This window comes from Columba livia, chromosome 2, assembly GCF_036013475.1.
Source record: "Columba livia isolate bColLiv1 breed racing homer chromosome 2, bColLiv1.pat.W.v2, whole genome shotgun sequence".
NCBI classification, from domain to species: domain Eukaryota; kingdom Metazoa; phylum Chordata; class Aves; order Columbiformes; family Columbidae; genus Columba; species Columba livia.
Genome location: NC_088603.1, coordinates 151,222,238 through 151,239,718, shown reverse-complemented (window position 1 = coordinate 151,239,718; position 17,481 = coordinate 151,222,238). Strand labels below are relative to the sequence as shown.

Below are 17,481 nucleotides of genomic sequence, written 5' to 3'. Positions count from 1 at the left end.
TCTTACTCACAAGAACTTCTCTCTAAGAAAAAAAATAAACATATAACAAGATTACGCACTTCTTCTCATACTGGTTATCTTCTAAAAACAATAATAATGGAAACACAGCATTTCTCATCCAAGTAAGGATGAATAGTGATTTCAAATCAACGTCACTTTTTAAATCTCTGGATATAAGATGTGTGTAAGTTTAAAGATAAGATAGCACTGGAGCAACAAGACACAGCATTGGGGCAACAAAAGAACTTTGACATCTAATTCTCAAAAGTAGAGAGCTCAAGTTTAAAGCAACCAGAGCTGGCACTACAAAGGTGGCTGGATCATATCAGCTACATCATCAGAGACTAATAAATGTACCTTCTTCATAGGTGGTCCACAGTCTCTAAGCCAAGAGGTACAGTCCCCTCTGTGTTCTGGGTACATCAATGGACTACACATCCATGCTGCTTTGGGTTACCAAAGAGCTCTGCATCATGGCATGTTTTTTGGCCTTAAAAGGGAAATTACTATTTAGAGCATGTGTTATGGACAATCAAAGCCACAAGCATCTCAAATATCCTAAGAGCTGTGTTGCAGCCCACTAGAATGGTATTTTTTTACTTGAAATTGTAGATACATGCTGCTGCACTCAAAAATAGATTGAGAGCATACAGATGTGCAAACTCAGCTGGGAAAGTGTTGGAGGGCTGTGAAGAGCAGAGGGAACCAGACCCCATGGAGATTTGCCACTGCTTCCTTGGGTTCTTTGCAGTGGTGTAGTTAGATGGTGGAGTTGTCTGGAGTGAACCAGCCCCACAACTGCAACTGGGGTGGAGTTTTCACTCCAAAAGAGAATCTGCAACGAATAAATAATTATACGATCTGGGTGAGCAAGTGACTGGGACCTGGGAGTGACCCCAGCGAGGTACCATATTTAACAGCGTGGGCATCCCTGTTGCCTTTTGCAAGTGATCAAACACAGCTGTAACTGTGGTATCCATAGCATTCCCTCTGTGACATGTTCACAGGAGCTGAATTTGGACCACAAATGCCAGCACAGTGAGCAAGGAGTCATCTAACTGAGGAGCCTCCAATAGCAAGGCAAGAGGTGTGTCTTCAGCTCTGCCCTCCTGCAGTTTGGGCTCCAGCTCAGCAATTGCACAACTGTTCTTCCCTCCACTCCATAGCCAGAGACTGGATTATCTCTAGCAGATAAGCACCAAAGTCCTTTTTTTTCAAAAGCCATGCAAGAGGTCAATGGTCTCTTTATACGCATGGTCACCGAGATAGCATGTCACCGCCACCAGCCCCCATCCATTGTGCCTGTGGAATTTAGCTCTGAGGCTTAGAGGTTAAGCACACAGAAGTTTTAAGCATCAAATTTTAGGGACTAGCTCAAGTGATAGATAGGCACTGTAAGTCTTCCATGGCTTTTCCACTCATTGCCATATCTGTAGGTGCAGTACGTCATTATGTATGTGTTTTAGGACACAAAAATACTAGCCCATGGTTTCTGATCCTAGAAAGCAGCAGATTGATCAGAGAATGTGGATTCTGAGGAGCAGTCATTGAAAGGAAACTCAAAGAGATCAAAGAGATCAAAGCAGCTGACAAGGTGCAGAAAATTAAGCACTGGGGTGAGTTGAAGCAGACAGGAAAAAAATGAGAGAACAAGATACAGAGCTGCAAATATGTGTGGATGTGCACGCACACAGGAGTGATTCCTCTGGGCAATACTGAGTTTTTGCGTCTGCACAGACACAACGTTCCACTCATTGCAGCAGATTTGAAAGGAAACTTGGCCTTCAACACAGGGCTGCCAAAACATTTTAGGCAAGAAATAAAACTGCTCCAAAGATAGTAAGGTATGGCACTGAGACACATCTCCCAGTGTAAATGGGAGAACACAAAAAAGTCACTTCTATGCTCAGTCTAGCTCCTGCTTTTAGGATACTCTCACCTTGACACATGCCCATCCTTAGTTACTGATGCAATTTTGGAAGGCTCTGACTATGAAGTAGGGCTCTCTTTTTGTTCAACAGCAGCTATGGAGGAGAGGCACCATAATGTGAAACAGGCAGTACTGAAAAATGACATTTTGGAGGTTTATTCAACAAGCGTTGGTCCAATCCTGTGGATGGAGTGCATCTAGTCTGCTTGAATGTTAAAGGAACGTGTGTACGTTGTTTGAAACCACAACGGGATGCAAACTGAAGTGTGTGTGTGTGTTGAAAGTGGGTGTTAGGGAGACTAATTTCAAAAGCACACCACGATGTGCTTTTCCTATCTCTAAAATGCTCCTGTAATGTAGTCACCAGGTGAATTCAAAACAAAAAGGTCCTGATCCGGGTGCCTGTCACCTGCTGCAATCACTTGCAACTGCCCCCACACCCAAGTGTGCATCTCTCCAGCCCCAGCAGTTCTCCCCACCCCAAGAGGCAGACCTATATTTGAAACCACAGAGGCGTATAATCTGATGGAAACGGGTATTCTTTGAGTCCGTGGGCAGTGCCCAGCACCCTGGTAACACCACATTTGTTCCTTCATTTGCTGCTGTTTGGTGAATCCTCAAAACAGTGGTGTGCAGTTGGGTTTATAAATTACAAGACAACAGACAAAGGGAATACATGAGACAAAATTAAAGACATTACTCCTGGCTCCCATAAATTATCTCTGTAGTCTATTTTAACAGCATGGATTTACCAATGCATGTTAAAACAGTACAAATAATAAACCCATCTAGTAGACTAACTAGGCATTAATGAAAAAGCAGAATATTGTTTGGTGTTCTCCAAAACACAGGAAGAAAAATATTCCCACCAGTTCTGATAATGCCTTTCCAGGGGGGAAGAATCATAATCTTCTGTATTGAAAAAGAGAGTGATCTCTTGGAGTCGGAAAGAAAAGAAATTAATAAAACTAATTACACGCTTCGCTCATGGAGGAATCGAAGGCACTAAGTCAGCCCAGGAGAGCCGGGCTTTTGCATGTTGCTCGCTTTACAACTTCCCTGTTATTGTTCGCGGCCCCACGGAGGCACCTCCCGGCGCCCGGCGGGGGCTGCGCGGAGAAAGGTGCAGAGCGGCTCTGCCTCTCGGTGCCGTCCCGGCTAAACTCCGGCTCCCAGTTACTCCCCCCTGACCAAACTGGCGGGTTGGGCTGCCTCATGGCACCGTTCCCTTAAAGGGGCCATGCGAGAGGGAGTTTGTGCGCGAGTGTGTTGCACACACGCTCCCGCTGCCGAGCGCCGCGAAGAGCTTTGCAGCCGCGGCGCCGACAACCCGACCTCCGCTTGCAAATCCGCCTCGGCGGGGAGAAAACCGCTTGGCATGTAGGAGAGAGAAGAGGGAAAAAGGTGCGGGGAACAGGAAGGGTGGGGGGGAGAAAAGGGGGGGGGGGGAGGGGGGAAAATAAAAAAGAAAAAAAAAAAAGACCTGCGTCTTTAAATGCTGGGGGCTGAGCCCTCGCCGGGGCGTCCGCAGCCGGATCCAGCCTCCCTCCCCTCGGCCGTGCCTCGCCGGCGCTTGTTGCACAGCCCCGAGTGCCGGCAGCGCAGCGCAGGGCGCTGCTGCTGCTGCGCGGGGAGCGCGGAGCCGCGCGGGCCGGGGCCATGATCGCGATCCAGCCGCGCTGCGCGCCCGCCCCCCGCAGCCGCGCCGCCGCCCGCTCGCCCTAGAGCCGCTCCCGACGCCGCGCAGCCCTCCCCGCCCGGTAAGTTTGCAGCCGCCCGGTGCCGGGGGAGGGTGCGGGGCGGGAGGCGCACCTGGCCGGCAGCCCGGCGAGGCTCGGCGGCGGACAGGTACCCGCTTGTGCGGGCTCTCCGGGGACGCAACTTGGCCGTCCCAAGCTCCCACATCCAGATCTCCCCCGGCGTTTGCAGCCCACCTCTAACAGGTGACTCGGTGCCTGCCCGCTCCCCCGGCGGCTCCTGCGCCTTCCGCCTCCTCGCTGCCGCCTAACAGGTGGCGGTGCCGCCTCGCCTTCCTCCGTGCAGGCAGGGGGGTCCGCAGCGCCTGTGGCCACCGCTGACCCTCCCCGAGGGGCTCTCCCAAGGGCTGTGTTGCAGCGGGGAGAGGTGAGGTGGGTGTGGAGGGGGGAGCCGTGTTCTGCCACCCTGATGCTTCTCTGGAAACCGCTCACCCTCATGGCCCCGCTGTGTGTCTGTCGTTGCAGCGGGCATGGGGAACCAGGTGGAGAAGCTGACCCATCTGAACTACAAGGAAGTTCCCACAGCCGACCCGACAGGTATGGACAGAGATGAAGGGCCCAGGATCGGAGTCTCCTACATATTTTCGAATGATGACGATGAGCTGGAACAGCAGCAGGATTCGGTGCACGACCTGGGGAGTGAGCACCCTACCCTGCAGCCCTACGATCCCCAGCTGCATGAGGTGGAGTGCTCAGTTTATTACCGGGATGAGTGTATTTACCAGAAGAGCTTTTCTGAGGAGGACACAATGCCAGAGGAGGGCGATGAAGGAGGTGGGGGGCATCTGAGCACCTACACCCCGGAGAACTTGCTGAATAGGTGCAAACCAGGTGACCTGGTGGAGTTTGTGTGCCAGGCCCAGTATCCGCACTGGGTGGTCTATGTTGGAGATTTTCAAGTCGTGCACCTGCATAGGCTGGAGGTGGTGAACAGCTTCCTCACTGACGCCAGCCAGGGCAGACGGGGCCGCATTGCCAATCGGCTGTACCGCTACAAACCCCTCAGCCCGGCCGTGGTGGTGCGCAATGCCCTGGACCAGGTGGGTTGCAGGGACCGGGACTTGAGCTGGAGAAACTCTGAGTGTTTCGCTGCCTGGTGCCGGTACGGCAAGCGGGAGTTTAAAATTGGCGGGGAGCTACGCATAGGCAAGCAGCCCTACCGATTGCAGATTCGGCTGGGTGACAAGCGCAGCCACACGTTGGAGTTTCAGAGCCTGGAGGATCTGATTATGGAGAAGAGGAGAAATGACCAGATTGGTAGGGCTGCTGTGATCCAGGAGCTCTCCAGCCACCTGCAGGCTGCAGAGGAGGAGGAAGAGGAGGAGGAAGACCATCATCATCCAGGTGCTCGGACTGCTGTGGAGTAGCAGCCTCAGCACCACCATGCTGCTTAACCTGGGTGATGGGGATTAAAACTGAAGGCTGCGAAATTGAGCTGTTATAAGCCCTTTGGGCCGCTTCGGTGCAGCTCCATTCCAATCACATGTGAAAGGAAGGGGGAAAGCTGATTAAGTGTCCGTGTTTTAGTGTTTAACTCCTTCAGTGCTTGATGATAAAACCACTGACTTATTTGTAGAGGATAAAACTCAGGGCAATTTTACCCATCTCCACTCCCACCTCTTTTGCTTCCTCTCTGGCCTCTTCATGCATAGTCTTAACCATCTGCTAGTAGGCCTGACCCTACAAGATGCTAAATGCCTTTGGCATCTACTTATCAGCTGAAGTAAAGAGTATTTAATACTATTAAGAAGGAGCCAACAACTTTCAGGACATGGTTACATAGCTCTGACTGTCTGATTAGTTTGGTAGCTGAGAAGTGTAAGGATATTGTTTTCCCTTCTCTGCCCTTGTTTCTCTTCAGTTGTGGTTCCTGTTGGTATTGCGACAAGCTGCTTGCTTGCCTGGTGCAAGTCTTCATGGATTGATAGCCAGCTCCCCGGGTGGTGTAAGGGAAAAATCTCTGCTAATTTTAATGAGATGGATTTGAAGTGTTTGGTGCCTCCTTAATTCATAGGAACTTGCAGGTGGGTTGGGCTCCTTTGCTATCAGTGTGTGTCTTTGAGGACAGAAGATGTATTTTTGCTGACCAGTCCCAGGGGAGGAAGAAGTTTGCAACCCTGATTAAGGCATCTGCACATTGGTGGGTGGTGGGCCTCTTACCCGCAGACACCAAGCTATTCCAGTACTTGTTACATGCTGCTTCCCCTAAAGCAAATGGCAGAGGTGATTACATCTGTGTTACACATCAAGGGAGCAGAAGCAGGTTGCTCATGTGCAAGAGCACATCATGAGTAAGCTGTCCCTCGAGAGGGTGGCCTCTTGTCTGTGTGCTCCGAGCCTGTCACAGGTTCTGCACCACAGTAAACACGGCTGTGATGGGAAGCGATGGGAGGGAGCACAGGCTGGAAGGGATCACAGGCAGGGGGATTTGGGTGTTCCTTTTTTCCTTCCTTACCACAAAGCAATTTCCTCTTCATTAAAGATTTTGTATTTCCTTTTTTTTTTTTTCTAATTTTTATGATATGCAGCTGAGCTGTAGCACTAGAGAAAAGGAGAGGACATGCCTCCAAAGTTGTTGTGCAAGTCCCTCTTTAAACAGGAGAGGACAGGGAGTGCAGTGCTGCCTGCCTTGAATATTCCCTGAACTTTTTATCAGCTGTTGAACTGGTCTCCCACACAGGCAGCACAGTCAGATCTTTGTCCTGGGATCTGAAGTGTGTGAGCAAACACTGATTTGGAGGCAGTTTCTAATGCAAAATTCATTCCCCTTAAAGCACAATAGTGATGAGGTGAACTTGAAGATAAGCTTGAGTTCATTTAAATAATGGAAACTGAGCGTGTGATGTAAACTTGAAGCATAGTTAATATTGTCTTCCCTGCAGTTGTTTACAGTTACACCACAAATAGCAAAGTACTTTGTGTCCTTTCCACCCCTGGGACTGGAGCAAAGTTTGTCATTTAGGAACAGGTAGATACCAGCTTTTGATTAATTCAGACTATTCAAAGCAACTTTGCCAGTGTAATCCAAATAGATTGTGGTGTTATGTTTGCTGCCTAAAATACACAAGCTATGAAAAAGCTCTGAAAGAGCCACTTCATCCTGGCTTCAGGAGGGAAAAATAACTTTTAGGGTTATGCAAATATACCATGTACTGTTTCCTTAATGGCTCCCATGCTCTCATTTTGGGCTGTGAGATACCCAGATCCAAGGGAGAGTTTAACATCAAGCTCCCTTAGAATGCTATAGCTCAGGTGTCTGCACAAAGTTTCTTTTTTTCTTTTTTTTTTTTTTGTTTCTTTTTTCTCCAATATGCAATTGAGTTATACTCAAGTTACTGTGGTTGTCAAGCAGATGTGTGCGACCTTGCTTTGAGAGCATAACTACCCATATCTAACTGTAATAGGGTCAAGATGTGGATGTCTGCACACAGGTCTTATAGAACTACTATTATAGTAACCACTAAAAGCAGAAATGATCACTGAAATAGTATGAAAAAGAATGAAGGAGAATCTCTGTTGTACTGACTGATGTGAGACAACTGAGATTATCTAGACCATAAGTAAATGACTGGCTGTGGTTTCTTTCATACTGAGACCTTGTACATAACAAAGTTTATTTCACTATGTAATATAGGTATGTAAAATAATATTTTCTTACAGATATTTTTGAAAGTTAAAAAAAAAAAATCCCTTCATAACCTTGCATTTGAAAGTAAGTTGTTATGCACATTATTTTCCAGTCCTCTGAATGGGTTTATTTTTCATTAGTGATCTAAAGTATATTCTAGGTCATAAAGTATAGAAAATGCTATAAATGTCAAATATTATGTATCTACAGGGTACTAAACAGTAAACTAGTTGTGAAAATATTTTTCCCTTGTGTCTGAAACATCAGAACTGTGACACTTAGCTATTTCTCTTCTTCTGAGATACCCTGCGTAGTCTGGCTTTGTTTTCTGATATTTTTGTTTTGGTTTTTTTTGTTACAAAAAGGACCAAATCTGCTTGGGAATGGAGAGCAAAGCATCTTTGACCAACTGAAATCGTGTCTTGTGCTGATCTTGGTGCTTCTCTGTACTGGTCATGCCTTTTGGGATAAATTCCCACAGGCACAGAGCCTTAGCAAAGAATCCCAGAGCTTGCACTGCCTTGCTGAGACTTGCCTCGCAGCAAAGCAGGGTCTGGCGTGCGTTCTGCTATGTTAAACCTATGTGTTCCTCTGACACCTGGGCTACAGGTGTTCAGTATTTAAAAGGTAGCTTGCAGGAAAATTAGAGGATTCCAGATATCTATGTTTGGGAATTTATTCTGTCTTCTGCTATTCTGTTATGTGCAAAAGTACAAGAGGGGGCGTAGCCTGGAGGGTTTTTTTAATTTAGTCTGGAAGAGGGCTACCTCCATACAGCGATTTCTTATTCCAGCAGATTAAGATGCAACTGTTAAATCTTTAACAGGCGGGTCCTTTTCTCCTACCTGTTGATTAGATGATGTTATTTAATAGGTGCTGCTAAACACCACTGCAAACATTTCTAAGCAGTCTGTTTTTAAAGCCATGGCCCCACAGTGAGCTGGATGTGAGAACAGGAATTGCTGTAGCAGCACATCACAACTGCTTTGTTTCTTGTCTTTGCTGTACTTTACTCAGTTACTCTCAACAGACTAGGCTGGGCTTTGTAGAGCTTGATTTTAAAAAAGATCTCCCAGGAAAACAGACTTTTTTTGTGTAGGTGTCTGCTTCAAGACTCTCGTGTAGATCACTAAAGAGAGGGGAAAAGAACAGATATAAGTGCTGTTCTCTGCACCTCTGTCTTGAACATATAGAAATTCTGGTTCAGCAAAGGTCTTAAGCTTATACCGAAGTCTGAAGTTGTGAGTAGACCCTACCTTGAGCGACTTGAAGATCAGTAGGACTATTCATGTGCTTGAAGTTAACTGTATATTTACATTTCTTTGTGAATAAGGGCCTGGAATTTCAATCGGAGGTCTCTGGTGGAGGATCTGAGGTTGCATAATCACGGGGAGAACAAGTACTGTTGTGGAAGTTGTTTCTCAAAGGGCCTCTTGTCCAAGGCTTGTGGAATCCAGCCCAAACTTTGGCCTCAGTTTCTCCCTGGAAATCCAGGAGCCACACTGATTTGGTGAGAGGCGGGAGGTGTATTACACAGCAGTTGTAAACTCAGCTGGTAGCTGTGCTGCAGACTGTTCTCTGGTATCTTTTGTCCGTCTGGTTATGCTTGAACTTTCTTTTGTGTTTTTAACATTTGAAGTTAATATCATTTGTTTTAAAAGCCCTTTGATTGTGCAAACACTTAATCATCTGTATGAATTCACTCATTTGGGAATACCTGCCGCTACTGATAGGATGACTGCGGTGAATATCATTATGCACATGTTAATGCTGGTAAGACTAAGCCCCAGATGTGTAAATGTAGCTCCAGCTAGTAAATGTAGATGAGCTGTCTTATTTCCCCAGAGTATTCGCGTATTTGATGCAAATAATGTCTTGGAAAATACTTTCTAGCAAAACCAACAATTATCACTTGATTGAGTAATTTTAAAAACACAGTTTAGACATTCACCCTCCGTGACAGTGAACAAGGGCATAAACTGAACACTATTTGAAGTTATCCCTGATTCTGTGTGAAGGCGAAGTATTGATTACAGCAACTCTCTAGAGCTCACCTGGCCAACATAGTAGGCAGTTGCAGGGTAGGCAGGGACTAAATACCCAAAAGCTAATTCAAATATTGTATTTTCTTACTTGAAAAGTGTATTCTTCAGACTGAAGGGCCCTAGACTAAGAAAGCAAACTTTCAATTGTTTAGTATAAATGAAACCCTAGGCAAACTTTTTAAGTTGTTCATTTAAATTCAACATTCCATGCTCAGCACTAAAATAGGTAGTATTATGTGATGACTATATTTCAGATTTTTAATGTAACGGTAGTTTTCTTTTTCTCTTCTCCTTTGGTGAAGCTTTACCAAAGGCCTGTCCTTGGGTGTGTGCAGTGTGTTGTCCAGTGGTTTCCCACCTGTGCTTTTCAGACATTTAACAGCACCAACCATAAGTCTAACAGCCATGTAGGAACAAATATTTTTTTGAAAGCAAAATTATAATTTTATATAACAGATCAGAAACTAGTAACTAAGTAGAGGTAGGAAATACATTGTTTCCAACAGCAGTTTCTATTTGTAAGAAATCTACTGTTAATTATATGTTGACTACTCTTTTAAATCAGTGTGCAGTGGTAAGGCCAGATGTATTGTATGATGGGCTTAGACTTTCAGATGATAATTTTTTAAATTTTTTTTTAAAGTGTGGATAGGAAGAAAGGGTGACTTCAGACACTGGTGGTTTAGATGGTTCTTTTACATGAATATTGAATTAGTAGCTTTTTCTAAATGCACACTCAATTCTTGACATTGTAACACTTCATGGAATCATCCACAATAACAAGTGTAATCACAAAATATGATTTATTTTTTTCCACCACAAGTGTTTTCTGTAAGCTGTCTTTTGTCAGTAAATGTTGAATTGTTAGTGCAAATATCTTCTTTTCCTGAGAAAGAAGTACAGATCATTGATTGTACCATTTCCTTCAAAATGAAGGGCATTGCATAGTAACTAAAAAAGAAATAAAAGATTTATAGTATCTTTTACAACCTTTCTTTTCTTTGCTTTTTGAATGGTGTGTGTTTTTTTTGCCAGCTTTTTGAAGAACTAGTGATTTCTCATGATGGATGCATCAGACACACAACAATCAATGTTTTCACTGACTTCACACGTCAGATCAAAATCTGTTTGGTTTTGTTCTTGCTCCAAAGAGAGTGGATGAATGATCTCTGTACAAGGCCAGACTATCAGCTGCTTAATAGGCAATAGCTGTATTACATCTGATGAGGATCTGGCCCATAATTTAATTTTAAAAGTGGAAAATGAATTCAGCAGAAGATCATATAGTATTAGCTGGCACCCAGGCTTGTCTTGTCTGCCAGCAGCTGCTAAAGGAACAGATGTAGTGTCTGTGAGAGGGAGAAACGAGAGAACATCAGAACTCATGGGGAGCTTTTGGAAAATCCGTACAACTGTTCGGTTTGTGTGATGTTTTGTTTCATGGAAGCTCCATGGGTGGAATGGGATCTGTGTTCTACCCACCCACACCAGGTGCAGTGTAATTTCTTACTGAAGGTGATGAGGGTCATTCATTGCAGTAAGATGTTACATCTATAGGGTGATGGTTCTTAATTCACCAAAGCCTTCCACTATGTGCACATCCATGATGACAAAACCAGCCATACAGCAAACGAACTGTACTTCTCCCTGAGAAAGACCTATTTGAATCTCACACAAGAGCACTGAATCAGCTCAAGCAAGAATACTTTGAGTGAAACCATCCTGAGGAAATTCAGCTGTAACAAGATGAGACCTCTAATGGAAGTACTTAGTTCTTCTGGGGGTTGCAGCTATTGTTGACAGTCTTCTCACAGGTGTGACAGAGTGAGACAAATTCTTATAAAAGAGACAGCAGCTTTTAAGACTTAGGGCCACAGGTGGGATTCCACCATAACATTTAATTTTGAGTGCTGGCATGAACTTAGGTGACTTTGAACAAGATGTATGAGGCATCCAGCTGTGCCCTGTAGAGTGCCTGGATTTTCAGGTGTCTGATATTAGATCTGAAAAGAAAATGAACCGAAGTGTGAGTTGAGTGCCCTAATCAACACCTGTAAATCCCTGCTCAACAGCCACCTAGCACTGGAGGCCACTAAACTCTGAACTGTGATTTCTTTATTTATTTTTTCTTATTTATTTACCATAGTTATTTCCAGAATCTTGAGGTTCTGCCCCATTTTCTCACCAAGAAATTTATCCCAGCACCTAAAATAAAGCAGCTTGTGACTTCTCTGAGCCTGTGCCCATAGGGAGGGAGATCCAGCAAGCAGGATCCTGCTTCAGATCCTAGTGTTTGCTCCTGGAATGTGTGTACCTCAGATACTGAAGAGGAGCTTCTTAAAAAGAATGTTTGCACTGCCCTTTTATTTCAGAACACACCTGAGACAGAAATAGGTTAATGTAAAATGCATTTGCAGGAGCATGGACCGTGATGTGTCTGCACTCCTGGCTGGCTGCTCTGTGCCACTGGACTGCTGCAGAGGGGTTTTCTCTTCAGTTCCCTCTTTTCTTCACTGTGGATCGCTTCCAGCACAGCAATCTGGAAAGTCCTCGCCTCATAAAAATCTGGAAGTGATAGGAAGGTTGAATTCCCATTGTGGACAGGCAGAAGAGGAAACAATTTTTCAGTCTTCCTCCATCCTGAAAGTATGCTCAGGTCTCTAGGATGTTGAATAAAGGAAGGCTGCCCACCACTAGCACCTTCTCGAGTTGTCTTTATAAAGGAAAGTGGCCTAAGTTTTAATTTGCAAGAGCTGTTGCCTTGTACTTTCTTTCCAAGAGCTTAGCGCTGCAGCAGGAGGCAGTTCCTATTAGCTGAGAGAAGTTGCCTGAGCACTGGAATGGAGCAGGGTGGGGAACAGCAGACACAATCACAGAAGATCCTTAAGGGTGGGAGGGATTCCTGGAGATTGTCTAGTCCACCCCCCTTTCTTAAAACATGGACAACTAGAGCAGTTTCCTCAGGGCCACATCCGGTCAGAAGTTTAATAATTCCAATGATGGACGCTTATGACCTCTTTGGGAAACCTTCCACCTCTTACATGCTTTTTATGCTTGAATTTTGTCAAGAACTCTGATCATCCATGGCACCTTTGCTTGATTTGCACAAAGGGATGGACCATTCTGGAGCTTGGAGGAGGTGACTAGACTATCAAGCAGGTGTTCTGGACCTCCTTCTCTCTATGACTGTGTCTGTGAGATTCTTCCAAGCAAGTCCCTGAACAGACCCAAGTGTAGTCCCCTGAAGACCAGGTTGTCATCCTACTGTTTGCCTTGTTCCCTTCTCTGAAGACTGTGAACCACACCATCTCATGGTAACTGCAACCAAGGCTACCCTGGACCTTCCCATTCCCAAACAGTTCTTCCTTTTAAATGTTCGCCAGAGAGCATCTCCCCTTATCTCCTCCTTGATCCCATGTCAGGAAGCTGTCGTCAATATACTCCTTAAACCTCCTGGAGTGTTTGTGCACTGCTGTGTTGCTCTTCAGCAGATATTGGAGAGTGGTCCCCTGTGAGGAGCAGGACCTCTAATCATGAGGCTCCTTCCACTTGTCCACTGAAGAGGGCCTCATCTACTTCACAGTCAGACAGTATGTAGCAGCCACCCACCACAATGTTGCCCACATCATTCTGTCTGCTAATCCTGGCCCATGACCTCTCAGCAGGTTTTATCACCCAACCCCAGGCTGACCTCCATGTGTTCCTACAGCTCTCGTGTTAATGACAAGTTCACCTCCTCACCATCCTGGTCTGTCCTTCCTATAGAGCCTGTATCCATCCTTTGCAGCCTTCAGTTGTTTGTTAACTCTCTACATCTCTGTGTTCCCTGTGAGATCATAACCCTGCAACTGCATACAGACCTTCAATGCCTGTAATCTCCATGCTGTGTGCATTAATGTAGAGACACTGCAAGGAGGCCCCCAGAGTGCTGATTTACAGACCTGTCCTATTGGCACTTCAGTATTCCAGTACGTACACTTTGGGTGAGCCCCCTTCAGAGCGCTTCTGCTGCCCACATCAATCTGCACCCTTTGCTTGACCACCCAGTTCGCCACTTCTCACTTCACTGTGGGTCTGGATCTCCCTTCCCCATCATTGCTGTGTTAAAGATCTCTTCACCAAGCTGTCCACCTGTCGGCAAAGATGTTTTTCCCCACTTGGTCAGATGGATCCCATATCTCCCAGCAGTCCTTGAACCTTAAGGAAGGTCTCACAGTCATAGAAGACAAATATCCCTTTTGCTGACACCAGCTGCACAATCAGTCATTTACCAGCTGGATCTGTCTAGTCCATCTCAAGCCCCTTTCATTCACCAGCAGGATCAAGGAAAACACCACCTGGGCCCCCATGTTCTTGGCCACCAGAGTCATGTAGTCATTTGTGAATGTGCTCCAGATCTCTCCAGACATGTCATTGGTGCCCATGTTGAAAAGCAGCAGGGAATAATAGTCTGAGGGGTACACAAGCCTTAGTAGCCTCTTTACATCCCAGATCTAAGCCCCTAGCAGGCAGCAAACCTCCCCAGACAGCAGGTCAGGTTGGCAGATGGGATCCTGTGTGCCCAAGAGCCGGGAGTCACCCCCTGCTGTCACTCTTTGCTCCCTCCTGGTGCTGCCATGTGGCTCAGCCTTGCCCAGCTCAAGTGCTTCACTGCACAGAGCTCCCAGCCACTCATCTGCCACTGGAGCACTAAATGTATTCTATAGTTGCAGATCTTCAGAAGAAGCAGGAGCCTTCCTCTGATTTCCAAGTTTTCAGCCTTCGCCATCATTGCAGTCTATATTTTCCAATCCAAGAAGCACAGGCTCTGCCTGTCCTTCCTTCAGTACAGCTGGGGGCTCAGGTGCCTCTTCTATCCAGGTCTCAGAGGGGATCCAGTCAACATCCTTTTCATCATCTCTGATGCTGCACAGCCTGAAACCTGTAGAGCTTCATCCTTCCTATGGTGAGTCAACCTTGGCCAAAGGACCAAACCACAGAGTTGTTCTCTCAGTCCTACTGAGGGAGAAAATAAGATGGAAAAGCTCACAAGTCAAGATACAGACAAAGAGATCGCTTACTAGTTACTGTACAGCCCCTCAGGAGCTTGGTCCGAGAGGTGCCCTGGTATTGCAGGGTCAGTTGCTCCAGTGGGTGTGGGAGATGGTGCCCTATGACATGTCACCACCATTGCTGAGCATGTCTGCAAGCAGTTCTCAGGAGAGTTTCTGACCCCTTTCGTGCAAGCTGTGACAGCTGTTGGCCACACACTGTGAGCTGTATGCCAGGCCCAACAGTTACACCAGCATCTCCCTAACACCTGTGGAAAGGTTGCTTGACTCTCCTGATCAGGAGTTAGATGGAAATGAAGATCTCAAAGCACCCTTTGATCAAGCAGAGCTGGAAGAGCTTGTTAGAAATGTTTGGGGCTTGCTAGAAATTCATGTCAAATGGTCAATGAGGCTTATTTGTCTCACTTTGTGTCAATAAGGACTGTGGTCAGTCCCTGTGTTGGAACCAGAATTTGTTGCTCATACCAAGTTCATCAGAGGAAATTAACTGCCACTGTTAAGAACCACGTTAACCAAGGATCATATAAAAGGCTGGTCTCTCTCTAAATTTTCCTTGCTCCTGAAGTTTTTCCATCTAGTCCTGTTCAGAACAAGCATTCTGGGACAAGCTCTGCTCTTTCTGTACAGTAGTTAGTGCAATGAGGTCTCTAAGTGTTTACATAGTATTAATCAAGTCAATCACCAGAGGGCAGAGGAAACGAAACGAGGATGTTATGGACCATGAAATAGATGACTCAAATCACTGGAAAAGGTTTAATTGAGCAAAACAGGTACACAAGTGTACCTGGTTCACCATAGAAATTGTACAGAGGAAGAGGAGCCTCCAGACAGAAGGATCAAGGCACCCTAACAGCACACAGAGAAATGTGCAGTGCTGATGTACATTGTGTCTATGGAGAACAGGCCTCCACACACAACTCCTCCAGCTCCTGTAGAAGGCAGCTGGCAGCACTCTTCTTTACAGCGCTTTTACTAGGGTTGTTGGTCACATCCAGTGGGAAAAAGGTGCTCTGCTGGGAACCTCAGCACTGCATGCACAGTGAGGAGCATATCCTTCACACCCAAAGGTGTCACTTTATGGAAACATCTTTGATGCTGTTTTTTTTCCTCTTTTTGTTTTCTGTGCTTTTGTTCCTCAGCTCCTCAAGAAAGCAGTACACCTGTGAAAGGCATGTGCAGAAGAGGGAAATATACAGTTGTGAGGCAGACTGGTGTACACACCTAGCCATGGAGCTGGGTCCTTCAGCCCTCACTGCAAGCTGAATAAATGAGATACCCACAGCCAGACTTGCCGTTAAGTGGGCAGCTCAAGTGTTCACCTGGAAAGTGGTCTCAAACCTATGCTCTGCCTAATCCAGAGCATGGGATTGAACAGACAACTTGAGCAAACTCTGCCTGTTGAAGGCCAGAGCCATTTGTATTATCTGGATCAGTGAATATTTGACCCATCAGATTAAAGCAGAAGAGCACCACCAGCAAGGAACAAGAAATCTCCACCTTCAAGTAGCTGGCAGTCTTGCAGTTACAGTGCTCTCTGGAGGACTGAGACACCAAGGCTTCCCCTCTTCCAGCAATGCAGGTGACAGTGACGGTGACATGTGATATGCACAGCACCCCAGATCTAAGTAAGCCAAGGAGACCGAGTCCCATGGTGGGCTGTTCAGTGTCAGGCTCAAAGGGTCTGCTTTTTCAAAGAGCTTTTTCAAGAGGCAGAAGTGCCCACAGCTCCTGGGCATGCACACATGCATAGATGTTGATGTTTGGAGGTGTTGGGAGAGATCTTCTAGGTCCAGGAAGCCTAGGGCTTAGCCACCTTAAATGTCAGTGGACCAGATTTTTGTTGGTCTTACCATTATTATTACAAACTACCAATATGATTAAAAGGTATACCCAACTATTAGCAAAGTATTTTCTGATTATGCATAAGGATAAAATAGTTTATTCTTTCCATAGACAGCTTTGCATGTGCCCACCTTCAATAGGCCCTAACATGAGGTTTATAGCCCTTGCGTGCCCCGATGCATCTCAGATCCCCAAGTCTAATGAGTTCCTCTCACATTAATTAATTATACTACAAAGCACAGGAAAGAAAGCCATTAAATCTTGAATTAAGTTATTAAATTAAAATATTACTGCAGAAATTCAATAGCAGCTTACTGCCCCTGGGAAGTGACTCTGCAGGGAAAAACACCATTTGCAGGTGAGGTGGCACTTGGAGCACCTTATTATATTCATGGGGAGCAGGTGCTGACCCCTGCAGAGAAGCTGCAATTATAATGAGTCTTTCATCAAGGAAAAAGCAGTTATTCCAATATATTAGTGGTGGAAGCTGAGGTAGTAAATAAGAAGCTAGCAGGGTATAAATAATGAGGTGGTACATGGCTATGTGTTGGAACTGAGCCACTAGAGCAAGATAATGGCAAAGGCAAAAGCTTAACTTACATTGTGCAATTCCTGTGGGAAAGCGGTTGGGAGGATCATGCCACAGGGAAAGCTGATTCCTCAACTTGTAGTGAGTAACATAACTCCGTAGTCCTTCTTGTCTTTGTCCAGAGCCACAACAAGGAGAGTTGAATTACTGCAGAGGTCTAACCCTAGGTGCAAGGCTAGATTCCAGCTGAATGTGCTCCCGAAGTCTAAACATACAAAGGCAATTTCTGGCTTCACATAACTAAACCCATGCTGGGAAAGGGAAGAAGCTGCTGAATGCATGGTCCTAGATTCATCAAAGAATTCAATCAGTGTCCCACTGAAAAGGGATTTGAACTTACGCATGACTGCTCTGGTAGTCTGAGACAATCAGAGTATACATTATTTGATATTTTATGGTGGTTTCCTGTTGCCATGCAAGGCATAACTCATATTTCTAATTAAACATTTTAATAAAACACAGCTTGTAAGTGTCTCATGGTACATCCTAGTAAAGACACAACAAGGAGTTTTAAAAAGGAGCAGTGATTTTTCAACCAGCAACACCAATGCTTTTCAAAATGATTCTGCTGTGCCCTTCCCTCTGCTGAAAAACTTATGACAAAAATTCCTAGTAGGAACATTGGTCAATTTATACATC

The 17,481-nt window shown here is 45.6% G+C and overlaps 1 protein-coding gene across 3 annotated transcripts; it reads left to right on the top strand.

Moving 5' to 3' along the window:
• Positions 1–3,011: 3,011 nt before the first annotated feature.
• Positions 3,012–10,349, top strand: LRATD2 (LRAT domain containing 2). 3 transcript variants are annotated; one of them, XM_065054394.1, is made up of 2 exons: positions 3,012–3,334; positions 4,153–10,349. In XM_065054394.1, the coding sequence occupies exon 2, from the start codon at positions 4,158–4,160 to the stop codon at positions 5,052–5,054; it is 897 nt and encodes a 298-aa protein (XP_064910466.1). In that variant the 5' UTR covers positions 3,012–3,334; positions 4,153–4,157; the 3' UTR covers positions 5,055–10,349. The 3 variants fall into 3 exon arrangements, with proteins under 3 accessions (XP_064910466.1, XP_064910465.1, XP_064910467.1); XM_065054393.1 differs by lacking the exon at positions 3,012–3,334 and adding an exon at positions 3,429–3,690; XM_065054395.1 differs by lacking the exon at positions 3,012–3,334 and adding an exon at positions 3,732–3,873.
• The last annotated feature ends 7,132 nt before the right edge of the window (positions 10,350–17,481 follow it).